General features: G+C 43.4%; 2 protein-coding genes across 2 annotated transcripts in view; both read right to left on the reverse strand.

Annotated features, from left to right (window-relative positions):
* The window catches only part of hnmt (histamine N-methyltransferase), a 26,097-nt gene extending 22,145 nt beyond the window's left edge, over window positions 1-3,952 (reverse strand). The window contains exons 1-2 of the mRNA XM_008277185.1: window positions 3,948-3,952; window positions 1,908-1,910 (exon numbers count right to left, since the gene is read on the reverse strand). The gene's annotated coding sequence lies outside the window, so the exon portion shown is untranslated. The remainder of the gene's footprint in view (window positions 1-1,907; window positions 1,911-3,947) is intronic.
* Window positions 1-26,902, reverse strand: part of thsd7ba (thrombospondin, type I, domain containing 7Ba) — a 142,565-nt gene that overhangs the window by 7,843 nt on the left and 107,820 nt on the right. Inside the window, exons 15-22 of the mRNA XM_008277183.1 lie at window positions 19,426-19,431; window positions 17,493-17,626; window positions 16,094-16,250; window positions 8,639-8,783; window positions 6,843-6,958; window positions 5,421-5,538; window positions 3,618-3,763; window positions 2,711-2,879 (exon numbers count right to left, since the gene is read on the reverse strand). Of these exons, the coding sequence (XP_008275405.1) occupies window positions 2,711-2,879; window positions 3,618-3,763; window positions 5,421-5,538; window positions 6,843-6,958; window positions 8,639-8,783; window positions 16,094-16,250; window positions 17,493-17,626; window positions 19,426-19,431 (991 nt within the window). The remainder of the gene's footprint in view (window positions 1-2,710; window positions 2,880-3,617; window positions 3,764-5,420; window positions 5,539-6,842; window positions 6,959-8,638; window positions 8,784-16,093; window positions 16,251-17,492; window positions 17,627-19,425; window positions 19,432-26,902) is intronic.

Consider the following 26,902-nt stretch of genomic DNA (forward strand, 5'->3'; position numbering starts at 1 on the left):
GGACTATAAGCCCCTCCCACCTGCATACATTACCGTAATGTCTGGACTATAAGCCCCCACTATTTTGAATACTGCAGCTTAAACAATGCGGCTAATTTATGGATTTTTACGAGTTTTACGAATTTGCCTCGAGACGAAAGTGACACTGAGAGACTGAGGAAGTGTGTGACGAACTCTGACACTGAAGAAGACGACTTTAGTGGTTTTAGTGCAGGAGGAAGATGAAGATAGTGATCAATGACTTTTCCTGGTAGGCTGCTGGAGTTTTATTTTCTTAACCAGCCGTGTTACAGGAACTGTTAGGCAAAAATGATCTGCGTATTTGTGTGTGTTACCGTACATATTTAATTATAAATATTAAAAAAATGGTGCTGCTTATATTTAGGTGCACTCAGTAGTCCAGAAACTACGGTACCTCCTGTTTCACCTGCTGTGGGTGAAAAGGCCTGTGATTGGCTAACATCTCCTCACAGGCTAGATTTTTCTAATCCTGAGCTATGAGGATGTGCAGAACTCTAGTTTCCTCTTAGACCTCTTAAGTCACTACATGCTGATGGGTTAATAGGAGTTTTTTGCCCAGTGATGCCAAAAAAAGACCCCAGCTTTAACTTCCTCATCAAAATGATCAATTAAAACCAACTCTGATAGTCTGATTAAATTTAAAATGGCCCAAAGGTCACATTTTCTTTTTGTTCACACGGATTTAAACCTAAAAACCGGAGCCGGTAAAGAGGAAGAGCTCCGTCAAGCCTGCATGTGGACATCACATTGTTCATTGTCTGCTCCATTGAAGCCGCCGTCTGCAGACAAACAAAGTTACAGTAAATCTATTTTCTGTTTTCCACAGTCACACAGCCGTCCGAGTTGCACCAATTCTACGTCTTATTTTCAGTTTTCGCCGGCTACAGACAGCACTCTGCCAGCGCTGGTGCTCTTTTATCATTATCCATCACGGAAAACTGCTTCAATGTGGTTTCGATGAGTATCGCAGACTGCAGCACAGTGAATGCAGCAAGGCTGGCAAAATTGCAAAAGTCGATCTGGACCTTCTCCCCCCGCGAGCAGTTTCCGCAGTTTATCAGCTCTCACCGCCGGATGGGTTTGAGCATATACAGTGGCAGGGCCTTTTGCTGGAGTTTTAAACATAAATCTGAATGGAATGAGCGTCTGATTTACGGAGGACAGGTAATTTAAAGCTGCAGCTGGAGGAACAATGTGCAGTGACGCACCTGCGACAACTGCACGACAAATCTGTTCTCCTCAGAGGCAAAAAATAGAACATGGTTTATTAAATAATTTTAAAAAACTCCACTTGGTTGAATAAATTCACGAGACACAGAAGCTGGAGGAAGACAGTGGAGCGTTATTTTAGGAGATTACAGTGAGACACACAAAGCAGGAATATTATGAAGGGCTTGAAATGCTAAGTTAAGTGAACCGAAGCTTCCCGACTGTTTCCTGCTTGTTCTACAAAATAATGAGCTTCTGTGACATAAAAACTTCATTTTATTTTTTTTTAGTTTGGTAAATTGTTATTTGCTTGTTTAAAAAAAGCCTCTTCAAAAAAAAAGTCCTGAAATGATGCAGGAGGTATTTCATTTCAGATTTCTGTCCAGGAGCTTGAGGAAAACACATTATTTGTTGGTGGGTCAATGGAGTTCGCTGCTGAACTGAAATGATGAGGTTCATGACACCGGTGGCTGTTTTGGCTGGTCGAGGGAAACCCAGTAACCTGCTGGTTTTTATACAACCTCGTCTCTTCAGTCTTTCACTGGGAGCTTGTTGGAGCTCCACCAGACCACGGCACGTGATGCGCTTGTAAGACGGTCATCTTTGTGATGCAACAGCGACAAACCAGTATAAACGCGGCGACATAACTCAGTTTTGTTTTCTCTGGCTGGTTCCACGTACTGATTTTGCGATAAACAGCAAACGTAATTAAAGCTGTTCCTGCTCTAAACTAGCTTCATTCTGATGTTTGCTATCGGAAAATCATTCCCCTTACACTTGCAAACTTGCAGAAGTGGCATTGGCATCGATCGCGTGACTGTGATAAACAGAGTGATTGTTCTCAGCGGCGCGATCTATTAATTGCTTCAATTAGCACAGGATGATTTTTCACACGTTATTTATTTGCGGGTTCTTACATAACGCTGCGTAAAAAAAAAAAAATCGATAGCAAGCGATTGGTGGTTAAAATCTGTGTCTGTTTTAGCTGCTCTGGACTGAGCTTCGTAGCTCTGGAGCTGTTCGGTAATGTCCTCGTGAAAATAAATGTAAATTCTTCAGGTAAAGAGTGTTTTGTTGCTCGAGCCAAAGCAGATAACGCAGCGCTACAAGGGTCATTAGTTAATCTATGAGTTTTATAGATTTTGCAATTATTTAGCAGCTGAAAATGTCAACCAATCGGAGGAGGGGGGCGACGTATTGGCAGACTGGAGCAAATGAGTTTGTGTTTTCAAAAACGAGATTATTGATCATGTAGTGAGACGGGCTAAATAATTATTGGTGTTATGAATATAAAATGACTGTGGTGATAAATAATTCACATGATCGTGCAGATTTGCTCTATTTGAGAAAAACTAAGTTAATACATGCGTTAAATTATTACACGAGTGTCAGCTGCCTCCTGCAGACCACAGCGAGTAGAGCTGATAAACACAGTATATGTACACATCTGAAAAGCTTCATCCAGTGTGTGTGATTGTACCCGGGCAGGGGACGAAGCAGGGCTGCTCCATCTCCTGCTGGATGTTCTTCCTCAGGACGTCTCCACAGAGCTCCTCCTCCACCAGCTGAGGAAGTGACCCATGCCAGTGACCCCAGTGGACCACACAGGACAGGTTCCTCCTCCGAAGGCCTTCGCCGCACTCTGCACCCTGAGCACACACACAGATATGGTGTTAGTAGGTATCAGCAAATGTTTCCTCATCACACCTTCACCAAGCTCCTTTATATATGTGTCTGCTGCCGGCCATAAGAGCGTGTACGGTCTGTGAGAAGATGCAAGGTGCAAATAGAAATACTGGAGCTATTTTCCAAATCTATATGAAAATATTCCATTTTTTGTCTTCACTCTTTGGGAAACTGGCTTCAGCTAAACACATGACATGGCTTCGTCTGCACGTTTTCCCAGAATGCCTCAGGCGCTGTGTATCTCTGACAAACATGTTGAATGCATTTCCTTACAAAACATCTGCCATGCCACTTGTTGTTGTTTGTTTGTTTTAGATCCATGTCTAGTTGCTAGCAGTTCTTATTCGTTTCGGCGTTTTGCTGGCACATTTATGGGTTTTTTTCGTGCGTAACTGCACCTTGTAGGTCATTAAAAGAAACTGTGGAACCATTTTCATGCAGGCTTGTTTGTGAGCGAGCACATGTGCAAACAAACTGTGGACCCACTCGTAAAAACTTTGCTTCGTAGCTGTTCAAAAACTCCACAGGGTACCTTTGTGCAAAGCAGCAGCTCAGTGTAGCATCATTCCAAACTGCACATATTAGGCGAATGTGATGCTGAGAAAATAATGGAGGAATTTTTGTCTTTCGCTGCTGTTGAAGTTAAAATTGAGCCCCTTGGTAAATGCATGTTGACATGACATGAAGGTAAAACATGGTACCTCTACGGTGCACGCGGACCAGTCGCTCAGCACCCACATGTAGCACGGCCTTATGGGACAGGGTTTGGTCTGGAGGAGCTGGCTGGGACAGGGGCGTCCCTCCTCGTGAGCCTCCTGCAGGATCCTCCGGCTGCGCTCAGAGTGACCTACAAAATATCAAGGCCGACACGCCATTATGAAAAACACCAGATCAGACCTGAGCACTTCTGCGAGCAGCAGGATGCTGGAGCTAACTACTCCTCTCGCCTGCACACGTGTGAAACTCAGCAACAGTGTCGCTTTGCAGAGCTACTTTTAACAAGACAAATTGCTGGAGCAGAATAAAAACACTGCGGGATTCACACACTCAGGACTGAAGCACATGTGAGACGGAGCGAGAGGCGCGAATGCATCACCGCACAAACATAAGGCCCCATAAAATAACGCTTAATAAAAAGAGTAGCTGGAATGAATGATGATCATTTATTTAGAAGGGAAAAGAGGTTGCGGCTTCTCTTTAGTCCGTGAAATATATTCCTCGTGACAAAGAGGAATTAGCGCGACGGGGCCATACGTCTGTGTCACCGTGCCACTTTATGCTCAGATCTAGCCGTTTCCTACAGAAGTGCTTTGTACAACTGAGCCATTAATAATGTGTGAAAGGAAAAGTTTGGTAAATGGCAAAGGAAGTGGCCAGAGAGCGGGTCTGGTACGCTGTAGAGCAGCTTAGTGTCTGGCTATTGTGAGGCTCAGTGCCTGGGCATGGCCTCCACTAACCATCCAGATGGCAGGAGCTGAGTGTGTGTTACGCCAGGGGGAGATCCTGAGCTCCGTGAGCCCCGGGCACACAAAGCAAAGAGGACACTCAGCTCTGCCATCTCAAAAAAATCAAACCAAAAACATTAATGCTCCCATGGCATCCTGACAAAACAAGATCTTTGCGTCGTCTGACACAGATACGACACAAATCCCTTATCAAGGCAGACAGATGTGTTTCACAATACGTGAGAATGAACTGAGAGAGCGGCACAAAGAGTCGCAGTAGCGGCGAGAGACACGAAAAGGGAGAAAGCGAGCGGGTCTTGAGTTTAAATCCCCAGCTGAAAGCCTGTGTAAGTGTGAGCTTATTGGAACGAGGGGTTAACTGTGAGAAGACAGACAGGCAGGCGACGACAAATTAAAATTAATGAACTTAAGAAGACAGTGCTGAGTCTCTCTAATTAACAGAATAACAAGCTTTCTCTTTGGGAGATTGGCTTTGAGAAGCCGCCGAAGCAATGCATGCATCCAGGTTAAATCATTAACTTCTGTATATTGCATGAGGTTATGACGTGACTCTCAGAGAGATGCCGCCCCAGCCACAGGTTGGTGATTACCAACTGCATTTTGCAACCATACAGAGTTAGGGTGTATATTTTATTTAGGAACACTGAATCTTTAATGGCGAAGGTGAGCCGTATAGCTGCATTGAGTTTAATTGAACCTGCTGTCCTCAGAATATAACCTTATAAAGCATGTCAATTAAAAAAAAACAACTTTCTTCATATATTCATACATTATTATAATGAAGTAGGAATATTAACATATACATTATTGAAAAAAAAGAAGCCCCGGCGCAGTTTCCCTGTATAATAAGGCTTTGGATTACACATATTCGTAAATATTTTAATGCATTTAAATGTATTCATGCACAATTGAACATCTTGGAGAATGCCTGAGTAGATGGAATAATGAGGCGCCGCACATGTGGTCCGCTGTGTGTCTCTTCATCAGGTTGCTGCTCCCAACAGTTTAGCTTAACTTCTGTTTGTTTGCGTTGTTTACCTTGGCTCCCACAGGTGCGCGAGCATTCTGCCCACGGCGACCAATCGGAGAGCACGCAGCTGACAGGACAGTCGACCACGCAGGCCTCCGACAGCCTCCACTTGTTGATTAAACCCAACTGTGGAAAACAAGAGCAGAGATGAGAGGAGGGCCGGCTAATTATTCCCACCAACAACAAAGAGGAAGCGCCAACATTTCCATATTTTAAAGAGGCTGCGGTTCACTCGAGGACAGCGGAGAGGCTGCAGTTGGACGATATTAGCGTTAACGAAGCTTTGCAGTGTAGTTGAAGTGTCGTTCTACTTCCTCATATACGAGCACAGTTCATATGGTTAGCGTACACTATACTTAGCGCAGAGCTAGCTTCACCGCAGCATTAATTCCATTAAGCTGCCTTCACTCAGCAGCCTAATGTGATTCCAGAAGCACCTGAGGTTAACCGCAGATTGTGAAACAAGACTAATAACCGGCTCCAAACACAAAAGTGAAAAATGTTCCGGCTACTACTGTTATTGAGTTTACAGCGTCTATAGGACCACTTTCTTTTTTCTTTTTTTGTCTTTGCACCATGAGATGGAGCATCGAGCTCTGTTTGGCTCGCTGAAGTTACGAGAGACAACATTTTCACTTAAACAAATTGGGCAACTGGGCTCTCAATAATGTATAACCTGTGGGAGCCAAACGGGAGCTGCTGGAGCTCTGCATTATCCATCAATACTTCCTGTTTAGAGAAATAAATAAAGAAATAAAACAATCTTGAAGTACAATCTTGCAGAGTTCCCTCTGTGGGGGATCTCCTCGATGTGGTGCACTTCTCCCGGTTTTATGAAAAGAGTCAGAAATAGTTTCTTACCTCAAATGTATTCGTCCCTTTCCATTAAAACAAAACAAAAAAAAAACGGCAAAATTCATAACAGTCACTCAAATAACTAGAAACTGAAAAAGTAATAATAAATAAAAATTTGCTAAATTATAATTTAGTGAAAAAAAGACATTGCTTTTAAATTGTGCTTGGAAAAAAATAATTTAAAAAATAATAATAAAAACTGTCCCAGACAAATTTGAGCCCTTTGCTGATGAGCAGTGGGCCTGGATAGGTGTCTGATTGTCTGCCTGTGTTTTTATTATTATTATTATTATTATTTTTATATATTTCTGTTGAACCACAATTCAAAAGCAACATCATGATTTCCATTAAATTTTGTATTTATTATTACTTTTGTCGATTTCAGCTTATTTCAGTGACTGAAGCTGTTTCTTTCCTTCTTTAATGGGAGGGTATGAATAAATCTGAGCACGACTGTACCTGTTCACCCAGAGTAAAGCACTGCAATTTTCATACATGCAACGTGTGCAGTGACAGTCTAAACATGCAGGAACCAGTTTTAAATAAAGGTGTTTCATTCGTTGCATAGTAATTACCTCCTCACACTTCTGCACCTCCATCATCTTGCCGTCGCTGCGAACACAGTCCAGGAGACGCAGCCGTGTACCCTGACCACAGATGGCATTTTCACTCAGCTGGCATGTACTCCAGCCTACACACACACACACACACACACACACACACACACACACACAGATTGACATATCTGCATTAGTCTCACTGTCAGACCAGCTTATATGCTGATACCAATAGAATCTCTGTCTGTTCTCCAGCAGCAGCAGCAGCATCCTGCGCACTAATCCCTGCTGCACCCAGCCACGTAAACTTACACATTTTTAATCTCTGTTCGCTTGAATAGTTGCTCAGTTTATTTATTCAGGAAATCTTCTGCGAGAGAAAGATTGCTTTTGCAAGACAGACCTCACAGCGAACAGAAAAAAAAAAAAGATCACAGACGCAGAAAACAACAACAGTTACGAATATTACACTGAAAATTAGGCTGGTGGAGCTTTAGAGCCTCTCGGGGGTGGAATGAGCGTCTCCAAAGCTAAAGATGCAGCTCATTCCACGAGGAAAGAACGGGAAGCCAATCTAAGCCCGATTCAGAGGCTGTGTAAGGAACTCACAGAGGTGGGTGTGATAACAGGCTGCAGTAATGACATGAAAGGTGGTAGACAACAGGGTCTGCTGGTTTACAGCAACATGAGCACCAACATGCTCCAGTCATCCTGGGTGGACAGTACGGTGCCCTGATGGTCCTTTTCTATTATGATTTTCAAAGGAATAAGCTCTGTTTTGATAGGAATGCAATTATAATTGTAAATATATTAGAGAAGAATTGTGTAAAACAATCTGCTGTCGGACCGGTTCCTAACGATCACAGGGCTGGACTGTATGGAGCAGCTCATCTACAGACAGCAGTCAGAAGCTTGTGTGAAATATACATTTCAAATACATTTCTGTCAGAACACATTTTAAATTAAACATGAGGATCATCAAAAGCAGCCTGTAATCCAGAGATCGCCTGGTTTCCAGATCATCAGCATATAAATAAATCGTTTATGTAAACAGGAAGCACACCTCAGGCCGCTGGGTCTCAAACTTTTTGAGCCACGACCCCCAAGATAACATCAGTTTGTGTTCCCTTCATATCTAATATATCATGAGTAATAACTGTGTTGTTCATGCATTAATGTGTTCATTCCACAGATTCATCTCTTTACATGAAGACGTTAATTTACTTTTTAATGAATGAATGAATTGAATTTATTTCAAGCAAATGAAAGGAAAAAAAAATCTAAAAACAAAAGAGAAAAACAGAATAATAACATGGCATAATCAAATCATAATGTTAACTAGTTCTAAAAAGGAGTGGGAAGAAGTCTACACTTTTAATGTTGACAGCCCTGATACACATTTATCTGATAACTGTAGGCTTTATTTTTATTCTTTTTTCTTTACAATGATCTGGTGACCCCCTGGAATTATCTTGGGACCCCCATTGGGGTTGCAACCCCCAGTTTGAGAACCACTGCTTTAGTCAATAGTCAGCATCAGGACCAATCACTGTATCAGACACATGGTTTGAAGCAGCAGCAAGCAGGAAAGTCAAAACCCACGAGATGTGTTGAGCAGCACCAGAGGCCTCAGACGGACAGACAGACAGACAGACAGACAGACAGACAGACAGACAGACAGACAGACAGACGGATGGACAGACAGACAGACAGACAGACAGACAGACAGACAAACAGACGGATGGACAGACAGACAGACAGACAGCTGGAGGTAAACACCTGCCTCGGCTCTGACACGATGCTGCTGGTCCTACCTGAGACTCTGTACTCGTAGCTGAAGCAGGTGCTGTTGAGGACACAGGGCTCCGACTGGACCAGCTCCGGACAGGCGGCCTTATCGGCGGCGGGGAGGCGGAGGATCTGTCTGCTCCGGTTCCTCGCTGTTCCCTGGTCACACTGCTGGACAACAACGAAACAGATAGATTCAGCAGCAAGATTCACAGGGGGAAAGCTGACGAATCCCTCAGCAGAGGAAATTCAAAGCTTTGTCCTGAATTTACATTCATGACCCGCAGAGTAAAACATGGTGATTAACTTATCATGCATTGTGAAATCACTGTGGCAGCATAAAGTTAGACTTGAGAGCAGGTTTTCAGTGAATGAGGCCTCCGCTTGACGCTCTAACAACTCCCCCTCATATCAATACACCTCCACAGGACCGCTCGGTGGAGCTGAAAGGCTTTGCTTGGGCGCAGCATGCTGGAGGAAAACAGTTGTCCATTTCAGCGATACAGAATCAGGAGGCAACGAGGAACGGTAAAGAAATAAAAAGAGAGCCTAAGAAGGTAAAGATAGCTCCACTCGGCTCAAACTTCAGCCCGCCATCGTTTCAATAGAGGGTCAAAGGCAACAAAAAAGGCTCATAGTTATGTGTTTTGAATATTACCAATGTAGTATAATAGAGTGATTATTCTCATGCATTTTAAGTGCAAAGAGTCAAACAATTAATTCATCACAGTCGTATAAATCTTAATTATTAAATCCAAAGTGATTGTGGGGTTACTCTTGATCTGTAATAAATAAACCTGTAAATATTGTTAATATTTCTTTCAATTCCCTCTAAATTCATCTACATTTAATCAAAAAGCTGCCTTTTGTTCAAATATGTTCTTTGTGCAAAATCAAATTAATTAACTTATTCAAATTATTAATACTTCTTCAAGCTGTTGAATTAGAGCTTAAATATGTGCAATATGAAAAACATTCTTCACGACTTTAACAAATGAAAGTTTTCAGTAAATCCATCCAGTATCTGAGTTTAAAGTTTGGATGAAAGGAGCAAACACGTCCAGTCGTTTTATTATTGGTCCTTTATGTCACATAAAAGCGAACAAATATAGTAATTACATTTGGTAAAACACTTTGGTCTCGCTTAAAATGTATGTTTTTTTGTCCTCTCTCACTTTTAATCAAAGATAAAGCTGAGTTAGTTCAAGGTGAGACTCTCTTGTTCTCTGACTAAACACATCCTGAACAGTGTTTAACAGCTCAGTGTCATCCTGGAGTGAAAATGACCTGAAAACTAAACGTCTGTGAGAAAGACATTGAAACTACGAGCTGCAATTGTTGCTCCTCCACAATAGTTTTTTAGAAAATACTAAACTGGCAGGTGCATGAACAAAACGATCTTACAAGGAGGAACAAAACAGATTTATGTTGGTTTGTAGACACTATTGTGTGCTTTTGTGATGACATCTTGATCTTTTGTCGTCATGATTAAATGATATGAAAACATCGAGATAAAGAAAACTTTAAATACAAAAAAAACAAGCAAATACAAACAATCCCTCAGATTGAACTTTACCTGAACATACTTTGTGTTTACAAGGCACAAAAAATTTGCATAACCAGTTCCTTATTGGGCTGCACGGTGGCTCAGTGGTTAGCACCGTCGCCTCACAGCTAGAAGGTCGCCGGTTCGTCTCCATGTTCTCCCCGTGCAGCGTGGGTTCTCTCCGGGTTCTCCGGCTTCCTCCCACAGTCCAGAAACATGCTGAGGTTAATTGGTGATTGTAAATTGTCCGTAGGTGTGAATGTGAGTGTGCTTGGTTGTCTGTCTCTAAGTGTAGCCCTGTGATAGACTGGTTACCTGTCCAGGTGAACCTGCCTTCAGTCAGCTGGGATAGGCTCCGCCCCCCATGACCCTTGTGAGGGTTAAACGTCATATAGATAATGGATGGATGGATATTTTTCAATTAATCCCTCTTCTCTCCTATGTATTTGACTGTAAATGCACATGTGCTGTTTTTCCACCTTAAATCTTGCTTTTGTGCCACGAAGTGATAAAAATAAACTTTTAAATAATTCAGTGCTCATAATTTTTCTCACCTTTACAAACTCATCGCTGCCACTTGAAAATAAGAAAAACAAGTGGGTTTTTCCTCCCCCCCTCCTAATGTGACCTTTATCTCATAATTACCATATTTCCTCATCGCGGTGTGATAGCATGTCATCATTAGGAGGAAAAAAAAAAGTAATAAACACGAGGTAGCATCACAAAATTATGTCCTGATGCTCCAGGTGACATTTTTGATGCTGATTTTCTCTTTGCAGTTTATCATTATCTGACATTAATGGTAGCTGCTGCATTCAGGTTGCTGTGAATATTGTATCCCAGCCTGGATGTGTGAACAATCCAGCACAGCAAGCCAGCTCAGGGAAGCTGACTTCACCGTAGCATCGACGTCTGTGCAGCGGAAAGCAGATGCAGACGAGTGCGATAATTACTGGCAGAGAGACATTTAGCAAATATTTACCAACATGCGCTGACGGGACGACGAGAACGTGCAAATCACTCGAGTGACACTACATGGAAATGGAAATCTGTGAGCACAGGACGTGTAAACGCTGAGAGGCCGCCGTGCTCGGTGTCTGATTGAGGAGGAAAGATTCTCCTGATAGAGATCTTTGCACCGAGCTGCATTCGTCCCTCTGCACCTGATGCACCGGGACACGCACCTCAATCACTGTCAACGCCTAATGAGGAAGCTCTGGGTGAGGCTCATGAATCAGCCGCCGTCATTGTAGCCTTAATGCGTTCTCCCCGACTGTCACACAAGCGCACACGGTTATGTGCTATAAGGTCCTGCAATCTGCAGCCTCCCCGGTGCCTTCAGCAGATTAATGCCAGCTTACGGACACTGTTTTCATCCTACATTACCCCAACTTGGGTAAAATAACCAGACCAATGACAGCCACCGAGGTCCTAAAAAATCAATATTTTAAAATAAAATGAAGTGTGTTCATTTGCAGCTTGCAGGCTGGTGTGCCATAGGCTCCGATAAGCGGCGAGGCACTTAACAGTGAATGGCAGTTCCAGCGGTGCCTTTCTGTTCCACGTTACCACCTCACAGCCTCAGCCTTTCTCTGCCACACACAAAAGCACTCACGCCCATTAGAGATTCTTTGCCAGCGTTCATTATCTATAATTGTAACTAATCATGCATTCATCATTACTATTTCACATTCAGCTAAAATTGACCCCGCATGTGGGGGTGGAGGAGGCAGCCTATAAATAGACGAGTTCTTGAATATGAATACGGGCTTCTCCTTACAGAACAGGACCAGGACTATTTGTATGAGTGAGGAGCCCAGGTATGCACTGAGCTGCTGCAGCAAACCAGCATTTAGGTGTGATTTAGCCACGCAGGTTCAACATTTCTTCCTCTATTGAATGCGGTTTAGTCTCTAAAATACAGCCGATAACCGCAAACCTTCAAATTCTGTCTTTTAAATCTGCATAATTGGAAACAAAGCTCAACATCAGAGGAGTGCAGCATCCAGGCTGAAACACGGCTCCAGTTTCAGAAACAGCTCTCAAAAAAGTGCACCCGAGACGTTTGCATGTAAACTTTACTGTTGGTTGACTGAAAGCAGCGACCGCCGGACAGAAACTTCCATTTATGTTCTTTGCTATAATCATATAACTGCTCGGGGCTCGTTCTTGATTTGTGTCCGTTTGTAAGTCTTCAAGCTGCAGTTCCTTGTAATTGCATTTTTACTGGCTTCAACTTATCTCAAAGGCCGAGGAAGGAACACGATTGGCCGTGATTCCATCGTGGATGTATGTGGACAGTGGAGGGAAACATCGCAGTGTGATTACCCAGCGTCCTGTCCTCCATCACCGCACCACCTTTAGACCCCATAACACCCCCCATCTCATCACACACCTGCACAACATCCTCATTCCAGCTCAGCTCAGGAATGACCCTGGGCTATACAACCACCTCCAATTACAGCGGGCGAGCATATTTTACATAAAGCGTCTCTGTGTCTTATAATATTATCCATATTTGGAGGAGATTTCTCCATCTGTGGTGTGAGGAAGTGGATGTGAGATATCTCCCTCCCATCAGTCAGCCCAAAGTCGAGACAGGTGAGGAGGAGACACGCTGTCTGGGAGGACGTGAAGCTCTGGAGGTTTGCAGGTTAGCTTAAAAAAATCATTTAAATCGTGCATTTTGCAGCTGAATCAGCGTGAACGTATCTCCATGTATGAGTGTGCAGGTTCCTTTATTTATTGTTTGCATTCGTTATTGTGTCCACAGAGAACAAAGAACAACTTCTGGCAGAAAACTCTTTTCTTATCTGAAGGCTACGTCTGTGGCAGCATACAGCACACGACAGAGGTGAGTAGATGGTAAATGGTCTCCACTTATATAGTGGTGGTACTCAGTGTGTTTCTCATTCACACACATTCATACACCAAAGAGCTGCCATGCAAGGAGCTGCTGCCATCAGGAGCAACTTCAGGTTCAGAGTGTTGCCCAAGGAGGTGTGAGGGGATCGAACCACCAACCCTACGATTAGAGGACAACAAACCTGTTTCCCACTTAGCCTATAGCTGCATAAACATGGTTACTGTGGAGGCAACTTCTGGTCAATAAAGCATGAAGTCAAAAACTCGTCTTTCTGTAAGTTATAAAATGTGAGCACCAGAACTTTTTTCCGTTTGGGACCTGTACAGGCTGCGTCTCTGCACATCTACATAATGGCTCAGCATGCACAAACAATTACTATAGGAACAGAAAATTGAGGCTGTGAAACTTCTGAGAATGTGAAAGGCTACAGGGGGGACCTGAGAGCAACTATAAATTAGTGGTAATCAGCAGGTGTAGAGCCAGATATAGTGCCGTTATTCAGAGTCGAGTCCTAAAATTATGCTTCAGATACTCTGAGAAACAGACGAGTGCTTCAGACGTGGCGTCGTGGTTAATCAGCGGAAATGACAGTTTCTGTGAGACTCAAACGGTGTGAAGGACAATACATGAGATTAAATTCTTTCCTACTTAGAAAACGTATTTTTCCTTTTTATTTTGTCATTAATAGCAGCAGAAATGGGTAAAAACTCACCATTTATCTTTTATTCATATGACATGAGTGTCTTTGCTTCCTCATTTCCAAACTAACAACAGAAGCACACCAGCAGCTCGTCAGCGCCACACGCGTCACCAGCAACAGCTTTATAAGGCTGTTAAACCTTAACGAGCTTTTAGCAGCTTTAGCATTGTTTACGGCATTCCTCTGCTGTCCTAATGTATAGAGCGCTGCCAGAGGTTGCAGACTGAAGTGTCGCGTGAGGACAAAAAAAAAAGGTCTGTGGAGAAAACTCAGACTAATTAAGTGATCTCTGAAGCTCCGTTTCTCATCCCGGTCTTACTTTCACTCCAATGTTCCAGCCCAATGAAGCGTTACGTCTGACAGGAAACATATAACACGGCTACATGACCGTGTGAGCACTAGCCTGTGGCTATAAACACTGGGGAACATATGCTACATAGCTCTAGCCTCGGGCCTCACCTTCATTGGAGAACGGAAGCACATTAGCAAACTCAATTTAATTTGAACCAAGTTCTGCAAAAAAAAGTGTTGGGGTCAGAATATTAGCTTTTATTTCTGATCAGTCAATCGACACGTCATTGAAATGTTCTTAAATTGGGGGAATGTGTTTTTTATTAACCTTTACACTGAAAGTCAGATAAATGCGTCGATATTCTAATGGAAAGTGTAATTTGCTCATTTGTGACCTGACAAAAGCGCATTAGGTTAAATGATATAAACATGATTTTAATCGACGGTGGAAGCACATTTTAGCCTTTGTGAGGCTGTGAATGTGTGACATTTATTAAATGACTTCAACAATGATAAAAATCATTCACTTGTCTCCAGGCTGGCATTGGCTTTATTAGTCTGTACGGCGCCTCATTAGCCTGACGTGTTGGATAAACGAGGACACGTATGAGCATGTGCATAACGAATACTGTCCCACATAGATGTATTCATGGATGTTTTAGTTATATACTCACACGGTTTATTAAAGACAGTAAAGACCTCAGTCTGATCAATATGAAGTCAGGAGGAGATATTCAATGGCTATGTCTGGAATCACCCTCTTACTCTCTACTCCCTGTATAGTGATCACTATATAATGCACTATGTAGGGAGCACCTCGGCAAAGTCACATTTCGGACACGACTCGAGCTGTTAATTACGTCGCTCGTTAGCCGCGATTTGTGCCCCAACAGCGTCGTACAAACACATCAAATTCACAGTTTATTGCGTAGCTAAGAAATCAAATTAAATCAAGTTTGTTGTCATTTTGCTGCACATACCAGATGGGAGAGCGTCTCTTCAGGATCCACTAACTTAAAGCAATTTAAATAAAGTGGTGTAGCATGTCCAAACCACAACCGTTCACTGTCCTGATGTTCAGCAAAGTCTCTGAGCTGCAAGTTTTGCAGAATGAACGTCTGGGATGGACAAGACACTCAAAACGTTCCCTCTCACTGTCTCCTGAAGGGGGCGCTGTGTCTGTGCGCGCCGCCACCTCATCTAATCCATCTAAGAAACAGGTGAAATAAAATTTAACCAAACAAACGGGAATTTTCCGCGCTCCTGTTCATCTAGTTTCCATTTCCTTTTGTGCAACGCATGACGGTCCATATCACTCAGCTAGTGACCATCGGCTGTACGCTGCTTCTCATGGTGCATTGTGGGATATTTTGAGTGCACTATATAGTAACTTAACATTCAGACACCCCTACGAGATGGCGTACATCCTGTATAGTGCACCATGTCAGGCCTAAAGAGCCAAAGTCTTTATTCATTAGTTTTTTCCTGATGATGACCAGCCATGTTTCCTAAAGAAATACAACTAAACTGAATATATTTGGAGGAAAATGCATTTTTTCCTGGATTACTTTAGTTTGTGCTGCATCATAAACACACGTCTAATCAACATGTCATGTGCTGCATTGCGTCACCGTTGCTCTTTTCCAGGCACCCAGAGGCCTTGTGACCCTGAAAACCCAGAGGATGGACGAGAAGCTCCAAACGTGTTGTATTCTAACACAAACCGTGACATGACAGCAGAAAACAAAAGTAAACAGCGAGCAACAACTTGTAAGTCTAAGGATAATGATCCCACCGGGGACACGAGCCCCAGTCTCCTGAGTGAGAGTCCTGCTGTGGATTCATGCCTTCAGATGCCCTCCGAACCTCCACATGCGGATTTTAAGGGTTCCTTGAAAATGGAAATGTTTCCTACTGAGTCGTACAGAACCGCAGAGGAAAACCCGTTTCATTCAGAGTGTAAATGAAAAAGCAGCTTAGTGGTGAAGGAAAGAACTTCTGTTTTTGCTTTCAATCATGACAACAGCACAAACTGTCACCTAAACAAAGACAACAGTCAGTCAATTATGGTTTCTCACCGGAGGGCAGTTGCTCCAGGATCCCCAGGGTGCCGTGACACAGTCGTTGGGGCAGGCCAGGAAGCAGACCTGGGCTCTGGGTGGCATTTCCTCCTGATCACACAGACTATCCTCCACACCGCTGTCCTCCCCGCTCGCCGACTCCTTCTTCACACACCTAGCAGAGCAGCAGATGCAGCGCTATAACTAGTCTCTGGGGCCCTCAGAACTCGGTACCTTTTTGGAGTTTCAAACCCCATTTCCAAGTTTCTGACTCAAAATAGATTCCCTTGTTTTCCTCAGGTGAGATTTCCGAGTCGGTTCTGGTTTTAAAGGGGCCTCTGCGGTTTATCCAACCTGTTTGGACTCTCTGAACATTTAACTGTTCATAAAAAAATAGAAATAAAAAGTCTACGTACGGCTTTTGGTGGAAAAATGACAAAAAACTGGTTGTTTGTTCAAATGACCCATATTTTCACCTTGTGAACGGCTGTCTGTTTACATCCAAGGCCAAAGAAGCAAGACATTGTTGTCCTGCAGTGAAAGGAAAACATGGACCGCTGAGCTCACCAGGACCTCCTGCTCATTAGCAATGAATGGAATCAGGACCAGCCAATGAAGAGAGCGACCGCCACCGTTTCATGTCACAGATAGTCAGAACTGATCAATACATAATGATTGATTAATTCATTCTACTGTCTAGTGCTCCTCAGGTCTGGGTATTCTGCTCTTTAATCATACATTAGCTGTATGGATGGAAACCAGAAACCCAGAGCACCAATGAAAAGCCTAATTTATTGTTCAGGTGAACGACTTTGGGGAAAAGTTAGTAAGAAAATAATAACGAACAGATACGAGTGCATCACAGATCAGTGTTAATATTGTATATTGACGTTCATCAGATGTTCCTCAGCGGTCTTAAAAACTGACTAACAGCTCGTGATGAAGCTGGAAACCAAGTTTACAACTGTACATGCACATTTCTGAATAAAGGACAAAATAATGAGGTATTATAAGTTTGTCCGACTGTAGCAGCAGATCTTCAGCTGAGTGTTTGATCAGCTTAAATCTGGTTCTGGCGCTTATAGTTGGACTTGCAGCGAACAAGTCCATCTCAGCTTCTTAAGACACAATAATACAGCTGCCCAGTGGTGCTTAATCCAATACCAGGGTCACAACTTCACTTCTCTCCTCTGTGGCTATTTTAAGTAGCACTAAAAGGCACAGCAAAAAAAAAATAAAAAAATCTATCAGCACTCATTAGGAGGCAGTAGTTTGTTGTGACTGTTTGTTTTCCCTTGGCATCGCGAGTGTCAGGAACAGTGCGAGTGCCAGCTACAGGACCGCTGCCAGTCTGCTCCTCCCGTCGTGTGTTGCGATGCCAGCCTCGCAGTCTGCCAAGCCTAACCCGCTCACTGACCTGATCTTGCGGCTTTGGACTCCCTCTCCGCAGGCTGGCAGGTCGTCCACGGCATTGATGGTGCAAATGGACCAGGGCTCGATCCTCCACTCGTACTGGCTGCATTCGCTGTGGCATGGCACAGCCTCGTACACCTGTATGCATGCACACACACACACACACACACACACACACACACACAGAGGCAGAGAGAGAGAGAGAAAGGGACACATATGAGAAATTACAGAAAGAAAGCAGCAAAGCATGAAACCTGAAAAAAGGGATATGCATACAAAGCAGCTTCCTCACTGACATTCCCACACACACAGACATGCTGGAAAGGCACACTTTAAGTTTCCTCAGTAAACTAATGAGGTGTGTAGGTTAGAAACAGTTTCCCTCCTGGGTTTTGATTTGATAAATCTCAAAAGACAAAACGAAAGGAATAAATGAAAAAAAAGAAGAACCTCTGGAGCTTTTAGGTGTAATTTCGTACAACTTGCATTCTCTTCTTGTTGCGTTTATTTTTAACATCTTGTGCTTTTCTGGCATTTTTTGAAGTTTGGATTCAGGATGATGTTCCTTATTTTGTCTACATTCGGCTTGTGAACGCGGCTTTAATTGAAAGCTTACAAGTACGTTTCCGTTAACAGAAGTTCAACTCTAAAGAACGCTTTCACTACTTTGAGCTCACTGATGGACGCTTAACATGCAACAACAAAAAAAAAGCATTTTATCAAGACTCAAACAAATCTGTGTATGATATGGAGAGACCAGCATGGGGTGTGTGTACAACGACAATGACCATGGCAACAAGCCCTTCAGCTGACGAAGTAATTGGCTGGATTCTGAGCCTATTCACTTCTCCCCACTCAGCCACGGAATCTGGCATGTCTGTATAACCAAGGGAACAGCCAGCACAATGGTCCTGTAAACACGTGTTTACTCTCAATCTATGTAACTGTCTGCCACAGTAAAAGGTGTACTCTTGAGGACAATTTGTGGAAAAAGCTATGACAAACTGTAATGGGTGTCAGTAAGTGTGTGTGTGTGTGTGTGTGTGTGTGTGTGCTCAGACTGGAGAGAGGGAATGAGTGTTGAGTATTCCCTCCCCTGCGGGACACACAGATGCCTATTACACACCGTCATCATCTCCCATCTGTCCCTGCAGATGCCCCTGCTGGGTAAACTGGCAACTGCTCTTCTCCCACTTTCTCTACCACTGCTGCAGAAACACAGTTCCAGCTTCACGGCTAATGTTGATCACCAGAAAAAATGACTTTTGAGTCACTTTCCTCGATAAATGCACCGTTTATTTAGAGCGTTTGTGCAGCGAGGCGTCGTGACACCGGGGCACTTTCCAAAAAAAACAAAAACAAAACAAAAACATAAGGTGTCAGATCAATATTCAATAATTTGTTGGCGGGTTAAAGATGGTGTACTACAGCACAAAGGAAAACACAGGATTTGCTCCCAATTACATCTTAGGTCGCACGCATTTACAAGAAGCTCTGGTTGCAGTTAGAAAGAGTTAGAATAAGCTACCAGCAAGCGGATCCACGCATGGGTGAAATGTTACACGAGGAGTCTGTCTTCTGCCCTTTTGTTCTCTTTTAAAAAGTTCTGGATTCATTTTTTTTAAAGACAAAAGTATTACCGAGCTCAATTTCCTTGAGCGCGCTCGCTATACTTTACCGCCTATTCAGAATATAATGAAGTCTGAATGTTCTTTAGAAAACGTCAATATGAATTTCCTCCAGTTAGAAATCAGATCATCCACTCGACATAGATTATTCCCATTCACGTCGCACTCTCTCCAATCAAACTGTTGTTCTTTCTCTCGACCAAAAGGACCAAAAGGGGGTCGGGAGCACGTGTGACTTGGACAGATCTGGCATGCATTTTGTCTTCATTAGCTAAAGCAGAGTACATGTACAGAATGAATGGCACTGACCTGAGCCTGCGTGGATGTCCATATTAGCAGTGCATGACAAGCCAGAAGTTGGGCGGGGGAGAGAAGAACAACGATATGATCATTAGTTTAGATTTTGCCTGCAGTGACAGAAATGTATATAGTTCTGCTTCAATTAGATTTTTGAGAAAAAAAAACCCGCTGCATTGAGCTCAGTGTTTCATTAATGAGGCTAAAGGATGATTAGTTACTTCATCGTCTACGGTGGATCTACTCGTCCTGGATATTTTGCCAAACTGAATGATTCATACTGCTGAGAGAGTTTTCGAGTGCCGCAGTTGGCTGCAACAGCTGTGCTTCGGCCAGACCTGCAGCTGAAGGCAACTCCAAGAAATTAATTTGTCTGGAGATGGTGAGCGGCGAGTCGACGTGAATAAGCATATGCTCAGAGCGGCTGTGTGCTCGCGATCTAAACAAGGTTACTCACAGCAAACTATCGAACAAGTTACCAGCTTAGGCGGCTCTTGCAATATATTTTTCATCAACAAAAATTGCATTCGGATAAAATCCGCCGACCTGAAGGCAGCGTCGACTTGAGCTGCAAACACATGTTCATTTAAAAATGAGCATTTACTCGAAATGTTTTGTTTTATTTGAGCTAAATGCTTCCTGGGATGAAAAAAGCAAGCCAGGTATATTCTGTAAACCCCCGATAATACAAAAACTCTTTCTGTTTCAACTCCTAGTCACTCATTTACGGCTGCACATCTGAATAGGATGACGAGCTTTGGAACCGGTAGTTAATGACGACTAAATTTAGATTCCCAGGTTTACAGGAAATGAAGTCTCTAAATGAGTCTAACCTGCTCTGTGAGGTTCTGATGATGGCTTACATCCAAAAAAACACATCTGAGTAATGAGAAGCACCGTATATATACTGTAGGTGCCTGCATAGTGACGCATATGTACACAGAGAACACACACACACACACACACATACACAAATAAACCCATAAAGACCAATACAAACGGACATGTGAAGCTCCAGCAGACCCCTCTGCAGGGATGGTATTTTATTGTAAACAGAGAGAAAATGGGACACGAAGCCTTGAAGCACAGCACTCTCGTCTATAAATCTCTCTCCAAGTGTCATTGTGTGACTACAACTTCAAATAGACTCTGCTATTACTGTCAGCAGGTCCATGGATGAGTTAAAAAAACTACGCCTCCTCCGAGAAACACAGCGGGATCTATTCCCATGCGATGATGACCTCTCAAATATACTCTTGGGATGATGAGTTAAAATCTGCCAAAACACAACAGCCATTAAGATGACTGCTACTGAAGTGCAGACATGCTGCTGGAAAAAAAAGGCTTGTTGAAACCATAAACTAAGTGATTTAGATGAGAGATGGTGAGGTGAAATTGGCACCAGGGAGAGGAAGAATGATCCAAACAACCAATATACAAGCAAATCAACAAACGGAAAAGCGCCTGTTCATTAAAAAATAAAAATAAATGGGCAGCAACAGTCGACCGTGCACCGAGGCAATAACAAATCTGAGTCCGTCATCTGCTCTTAAAGCCTGCTGACTCGCTCGTCTCCTCTCTCGTCCTGATCAGTTAAGACTAGGTGGATAACGCGCTTAATCCCCCCGAGTGAAACCAGACTTGAAAGTGGATGCACTCCTGAATGTAGTGAACCTGTTTAATCAGCTGTAATTTTTATGAGCGTCACACAAAAGACACACAACCACAACCGCTCCGAGATTAATACCGACGGTTGCTCAGTGACCACCGAGTCAGTTTACCTGATACCATCCTCTCTCTTTCTTCATAAGCGTCTCCCAATTAGGTTTCTTACTATCAAGGATGCTGTTGAACCAAAGCCCTGACACCATGTACAGTATGTGCAACATCCTCCAGCTCGACCGCAGGGCCGCGGTGTGGCTTTCCATAATTACACAAACTGATTGGCCATCAAGCTCAGAAATAATGTCCTTTTCTCATTTGCTTTGTAATCTATTATGAGGAGCCAGCTCGACAAGACAGGAATGCATTAGCGGGGACATTTTGCAAGCACTTAACCTTGCACCATAATAATAACTGTGGTCACAAACCTTTTTACTCATACTTTGACAAAAAATTCTGAATGAACACGAACCACAATCAGCGCCTCTCTTTCACCGTTTAAATGAATACTTTACTGTAAACGAGCAATTTGTACTTCCGAGAGAAAACTCTAGCGAGGTCACAACTAAATCCAGTCACTGAAGGAGACACTGGTGACGTTCCTCCAGGTCCAGCTGGACGTGGAGGTTCTGCAGCCTCGTCTATAGCTGCAACATGCACACACAGCAGGACCTGAAACCTCCACGTCCCACTTCACATGGAAAAGTGAAATGATTTCACAAAATAAACTCGACACGAGAGTGTGCAGAAATTGTGGAAACTCTGACCAACTTGTACAAACCTTTAGGAGACAGCTGAGACACAGATGGAGAGGTGGTGGAGCTACTCTAGAAAACTTCCTGTCAAACTCGGGATGCGAACTAAATATACTTTGTACATGTTTAAAGCAGCTGCGGTAAGACGGCAATTATTCCATACAACTGAAATTGTGCCATTTACGTCTGTGATTTATATTTCTAACAGTCGTGTTTCCATTTGGCGTGGTGGCTCAGTGGTTAGCATCGACGCCTCGCAGCTAGAAGGTCGCTGGTTGGCGTCCCGGTGAGGACACCCAAGTGGAGTCTCCATGTTCTCCCCGTGCAGCGTGGGTTCTCTCCGGGTTCTCCGGCTTCCTCCCACAGTCCAGAAACATGCTGAGGTTAATTGGTGATTGTAAATCGTCCATAGGTGTGAATGTGAACGTGCTTGGTTGCTCATCCTCGGCTGCTCAAACCACAAACCGAGGTGTGAGGATCATGTCGCTCCTCTTCTCAATGTAGGACTGGGAAAGATAAGCTAATGGAAACATCCATCCATCATCTATACACCTTAATCCTCACTAGGGTCATGGGGGGCGGAGTCTATCCCAGCTGACTCAGGGTGAAGGCAGGTTCACCTGGACAGGTAACCAGTCTATCACAGGGCTACACTTAGAGACAGACAACCAAGCACACTCACATTCACACCTACGGACAATTTACAATCACCAATTAACCTCAGCATGTTTCTGGACTGTGGGAGGAAGCCGGAGAACCCGGTGAGAACCTGTCCAAGCACAGAGAGAACACACAGAAGAACCCCAGGTGAGATTCAAACCAAGAACCTCCAAGCTGTGAGGCGGCGCGACCCCACCGTGCCACAATGTTCGCCCTAAATATGAAGATTTACTCACTGGACAAATGTAGAGGCTGCATCAAACATCTGTAGATTAATAACTGGTCAGTGGTTTTTAAATGATTTTGTATGAATCTCCTCACTCTGACTGCGTTACATGTACATGAGTAACCCAGTCAGGATCTGGCTTTAGAAGGATTCTGTTTTTGTGTCAGTGCATCCTATCCTGATTTCAGAAGACTGGGTAAGTCCTTATCCCGGTTTTAATAAACCTGAGTGTGCTAGTCCTCAGAAAGCAGGTGTACATCATTCCCTAGCTTCAGGTACAAACAAAAGCACACACCCAGCTGACTATCACCACTGTCATCTGTAACAGAACTGGAGCATAACTGGTTCCTCTGGTCTCATGAGCGGCTTAACTCTGTCACACTACCAGTAAAAGGATGCTCTGCTGATACGGAGGCAACCAAATTCCATCACGCTGATCCCGTCCCACCAGTCACGGCTGCTTGTCTTCATCTCCTGGTTCCTTGTCTTACAGCGACAGTCTGTCTGTCACTGGTCAACGTGAAGGACGTGTTTCATATTTCCTGTCGCTCTCATCCTCCTCTGCTGCCAATAAGGTGGATAAACCAAATCCAGAACCTGATATTAGCATTTAATTACACTAAGCCCGCTCTAAGCCAAAGTGGCCTCGTATTCAATCGCCACAGTCAGACTGGTTTAGGGTTAGCCCAACGCTTACAGGGACGTCAGATTAAATTGCCCGTTTGTGTTGTGAACATTACAGGCATCTGAACAAACAGCATCAGTAGCAGAGATCTGTATCTGTCAAGTGTATGGAAATGTGAATACATTGATTTTTATTTAAATGACAAAATCCAACGATGATCAAAACCAACTGGGATGTGAACACAATCACCGCGTGTCTGAGACAAACACTTTAGACGGCGCAATTTTGAATTTAAATTCATTGTTTTGTTTTTTTTGGTGAATCTTGAGTACACGGTTTCATCAGATCTGCATCAACCGAGAGATACGACCTCGTTTGAACACGTTGTCCAATCTGCACATAGATGCTGCACATTTCAAACACAATCTTTCTTGTCTTTTGCTTTGCATTGACCACTTATTGCCGTCCACGTGAAACCCAGTAATGGTGATTCTGTGCAGCAGGGCAGCGCACGGTTTTTATCTGATTATTAATTAATTATGAACAAATGCTGTACATGTCCAGAATGTAAAGACAGAGAGCCGGGAACTAGATATGATGGATTAATACACAGTAAATGTGCAGCAGTCTTGTCTTTAAAAAAAAAAAACACTGTATTTATCAAATGATGTATTTTTACATCCTTCTGAGACACTTACTATGATTTGTTCATCAAACAGCAGCCATCATTAAGCGCTGTATCTGGAATTAATTTAGCGGACCATCTGGGTGGCTGGAGGCTTCGGCGAGGCGGCAGAATTTAGCCTTTCTGGGCGTAGCTGCACTTCAAAATGCCTTAACAATATGCAGGGAGGCACCTTGGTTTTTGGGCCGGGCCTACGGGGGGGAGAGCAACACATGCCCGAGCACCGCTCTACGTTAATTACACCTCACTGGCCTCAGGTAGCTCAATCAGCATTTGGCTCCAGAAGTCTTTCATTCTAATGAAGGAGAGAGATGAGTTTACCACCTGGGCGCAGTCCGGGAAAAACAAGAAATCCAACATTTGTACCGATATTTGGGATTCAGCCATTTTGCCGACTTGCTACCAGCTGTTGCGGGCTGTTAGCGGAGGGACAGCGTGCAGATGGAGGACAGACATGTGGAATATTCGACTGAATTAAATTGGTTCCAAAAGGATGAATCCCAATGTCTTCATGAAAACAGTTCGGTTCTCTCTCGTAACACAGAAGTTACTGGATGTCATTAAAACGAAAGTGTGGCGCCTCGTTTAAATGTGAAAAAGCAGAATTTCACAGCATAGGAATTAACTGAAAACCCTAAAAGTCCGCAGTAGGGAGGAAACAAAGAGCCGGATCAATCAGAACCCACGCTGAACATAAGCAAGATAAGCCAAGAATATCACAGTGAAGATTAATACACAGTGGGCGCCGCCATGACCAATGAGTAACAGTCAAAAGTTAGCAGCATAAAGATAAAGGCACTGGATGTTTTTTTGTTGTTTAATTCAGGTATTACTGCAGCCGGCGGGGGATAGCGGCGATTACAGCGTCTCCGAGCAGCAGGAAGGAGGTGCCTCGCTCTCTGTGGGTGGTGCAGTCGGGCATGGGAAGAGCTGTCAGGAGCTGTGTGGGTCTGCACAGCTGGCGGAGGCTTTAATGGCTGATAGAGTGGTCATCACTCTTTCACCCCCCCACGTACTCAAGGGCAGCGCTGCTCAAAGTGGGCGTCGCTGCACCCCGCTGTGTCCTACGCAGAGGTCAGGGGTGGCGCAACATTTAACATATGGTTCCTGTATTTTCCTCATATTAGAAAACACTTACTGGATGCTACGGTTTCTACGTCTCCATATAGAAACGAGGGGAAAAAAGCAATAAATATCAAGATCTCTATGATAGGATTTGTTTTCAATGTGATGTCTGGACTGCTGGTTGCAACAGGAACTTGGTTTTTGGCTCGAGGTGTTTTATTAGTCAGAAAATATCGACAGTTTGAGAGAACTGAATCTAAGTTGACAAACGAGAGGCATTATAGACAAACTTATAGCAGACACATATTCATCACTGCTTATGGTGGAGTCACTGGACTGTGTTTAGTTGAATTCATTGTTAGTTGAATCCGTAAAGCAGCTGCTGGCTCTTATTCTGAATGACTGATGTAAAAATATATTGATATATTAAATAAAAGAACAAATGAAGAGTTAATTTGCAAAAAATCTATTTTTGTAGATTTTCAGAAAAGTTATTTTTTTGTTGTTTGCTTGAGATAAAATCAGTCAAACTGAAGCTGAGTGGATCTGAATCAGTAGAAATGACAAAGACAGAGATAACTGAAGTTTGACTGATGTTGTCTCAGGTGGACGATGGAAACGTGGGTTTTCTGGAGGTTTGTTTTTGCAAATGAACTCATACGGTACGTCACATTTCCACGTAGGGGTGTACTCACTTCTGTTGTCAGCGGTTTAGACTTTAATGACTGAGTGTTGAGTTATTTTGAGGGGACAGTAAATGTACAAGCTGTGCACCGACTGCTTCACATTGCAGCAAAGTGTCATTTCTTCAGCGTCATCCCATGAGAAGATATCAGAAAATATGTGCAGAAATGACTTCCTGTATCTATTAAAGCTAAAGAGCATCTGTGTGTTTATTACCTGCATGTGAAATTAGAGAACTGGAGAACTTTGGGTGTTTTAACATAAATTAACATAAATTCCTCTGTTGGGTGCTGTTGTCCAAAAAAAAAAAAGTTAAGGAACCACTTGAATGTTTGAAAGCTTTTTGTAAGTTCCTGATGATGCATCCTGAGAAGAAGCTGCTCCTCCTCACAGCCCCCAGGATAATGACCACTTCACTGACCGCAGGACACGACCGGTCAGACAGAAGGCTTTAAAGGCTCTTCATACATGTGGACGGGGAGCTAACCACCATGTTAGCATCTCCCACACCATGTACTCCCAATCATTAAGGGAAATATAGTAATTAGTGAAGTGAAGAGAGAAGATCCCCTGATTGATAAACAGCAGATGGCCGTGAGTTCATGGAGCGTAATTAGCTAATCCGGAGAAGTTTAACAAAAGCTCTGTTCAGGCCTAATTTGTAATATGTGAACAACAGAAGAAGCTGTCACATAACTCAATGCTCTCAGTTAATTAGCTTTCTATAACGCTAATACGAAGCATGTAGAAAAGAAGAAAAAAATCTGTATGTGATGACCTAAAAACAAAACCGAAGCCAATTAAACCAGAAATATGTCGAAGGATTCAAAGCCAATATAGTATTACTGTAACCCACTTCTAACCTCAGGCAAGGCTCAGCCAAGTGGAAACCCACCAGAACAATATCAACATTAGAGGAAACATCAATACATCAAAACTAACCGAGTGTTGACAAGATTCATCAACAGTTAGCGCCGTTGTAACCGATAGCGTGAAACGTTTTGATATGTCGCCAGCGAGGAAACAACCAAGACTGGATACGGGCAGAAAGCAGCAGCGTCAGAGCTCAGCTTGGCAGCGGCGCCGTGACATCGCCCACCAGCAGGTCTGTGGGGAGCGCAATAAAA

The sequence above is a fragment of the Stegastes partitus genome, unplaced genomic scaffold, assembly GCF_000690725.1.
Source record: "Stegastes partitus isolate 25-593 unplaced genomic scaffold, Stegastes_partitus-1.0.2 Scaffold91, whole genome shotgun sequence".
Classification (NCBI taxonomy): domain Eukaryota; kingdom Metazoa; phylum Chordata; class Actinopteri; family Pomacentridae; genus Stegastes; species Stegastes partitus.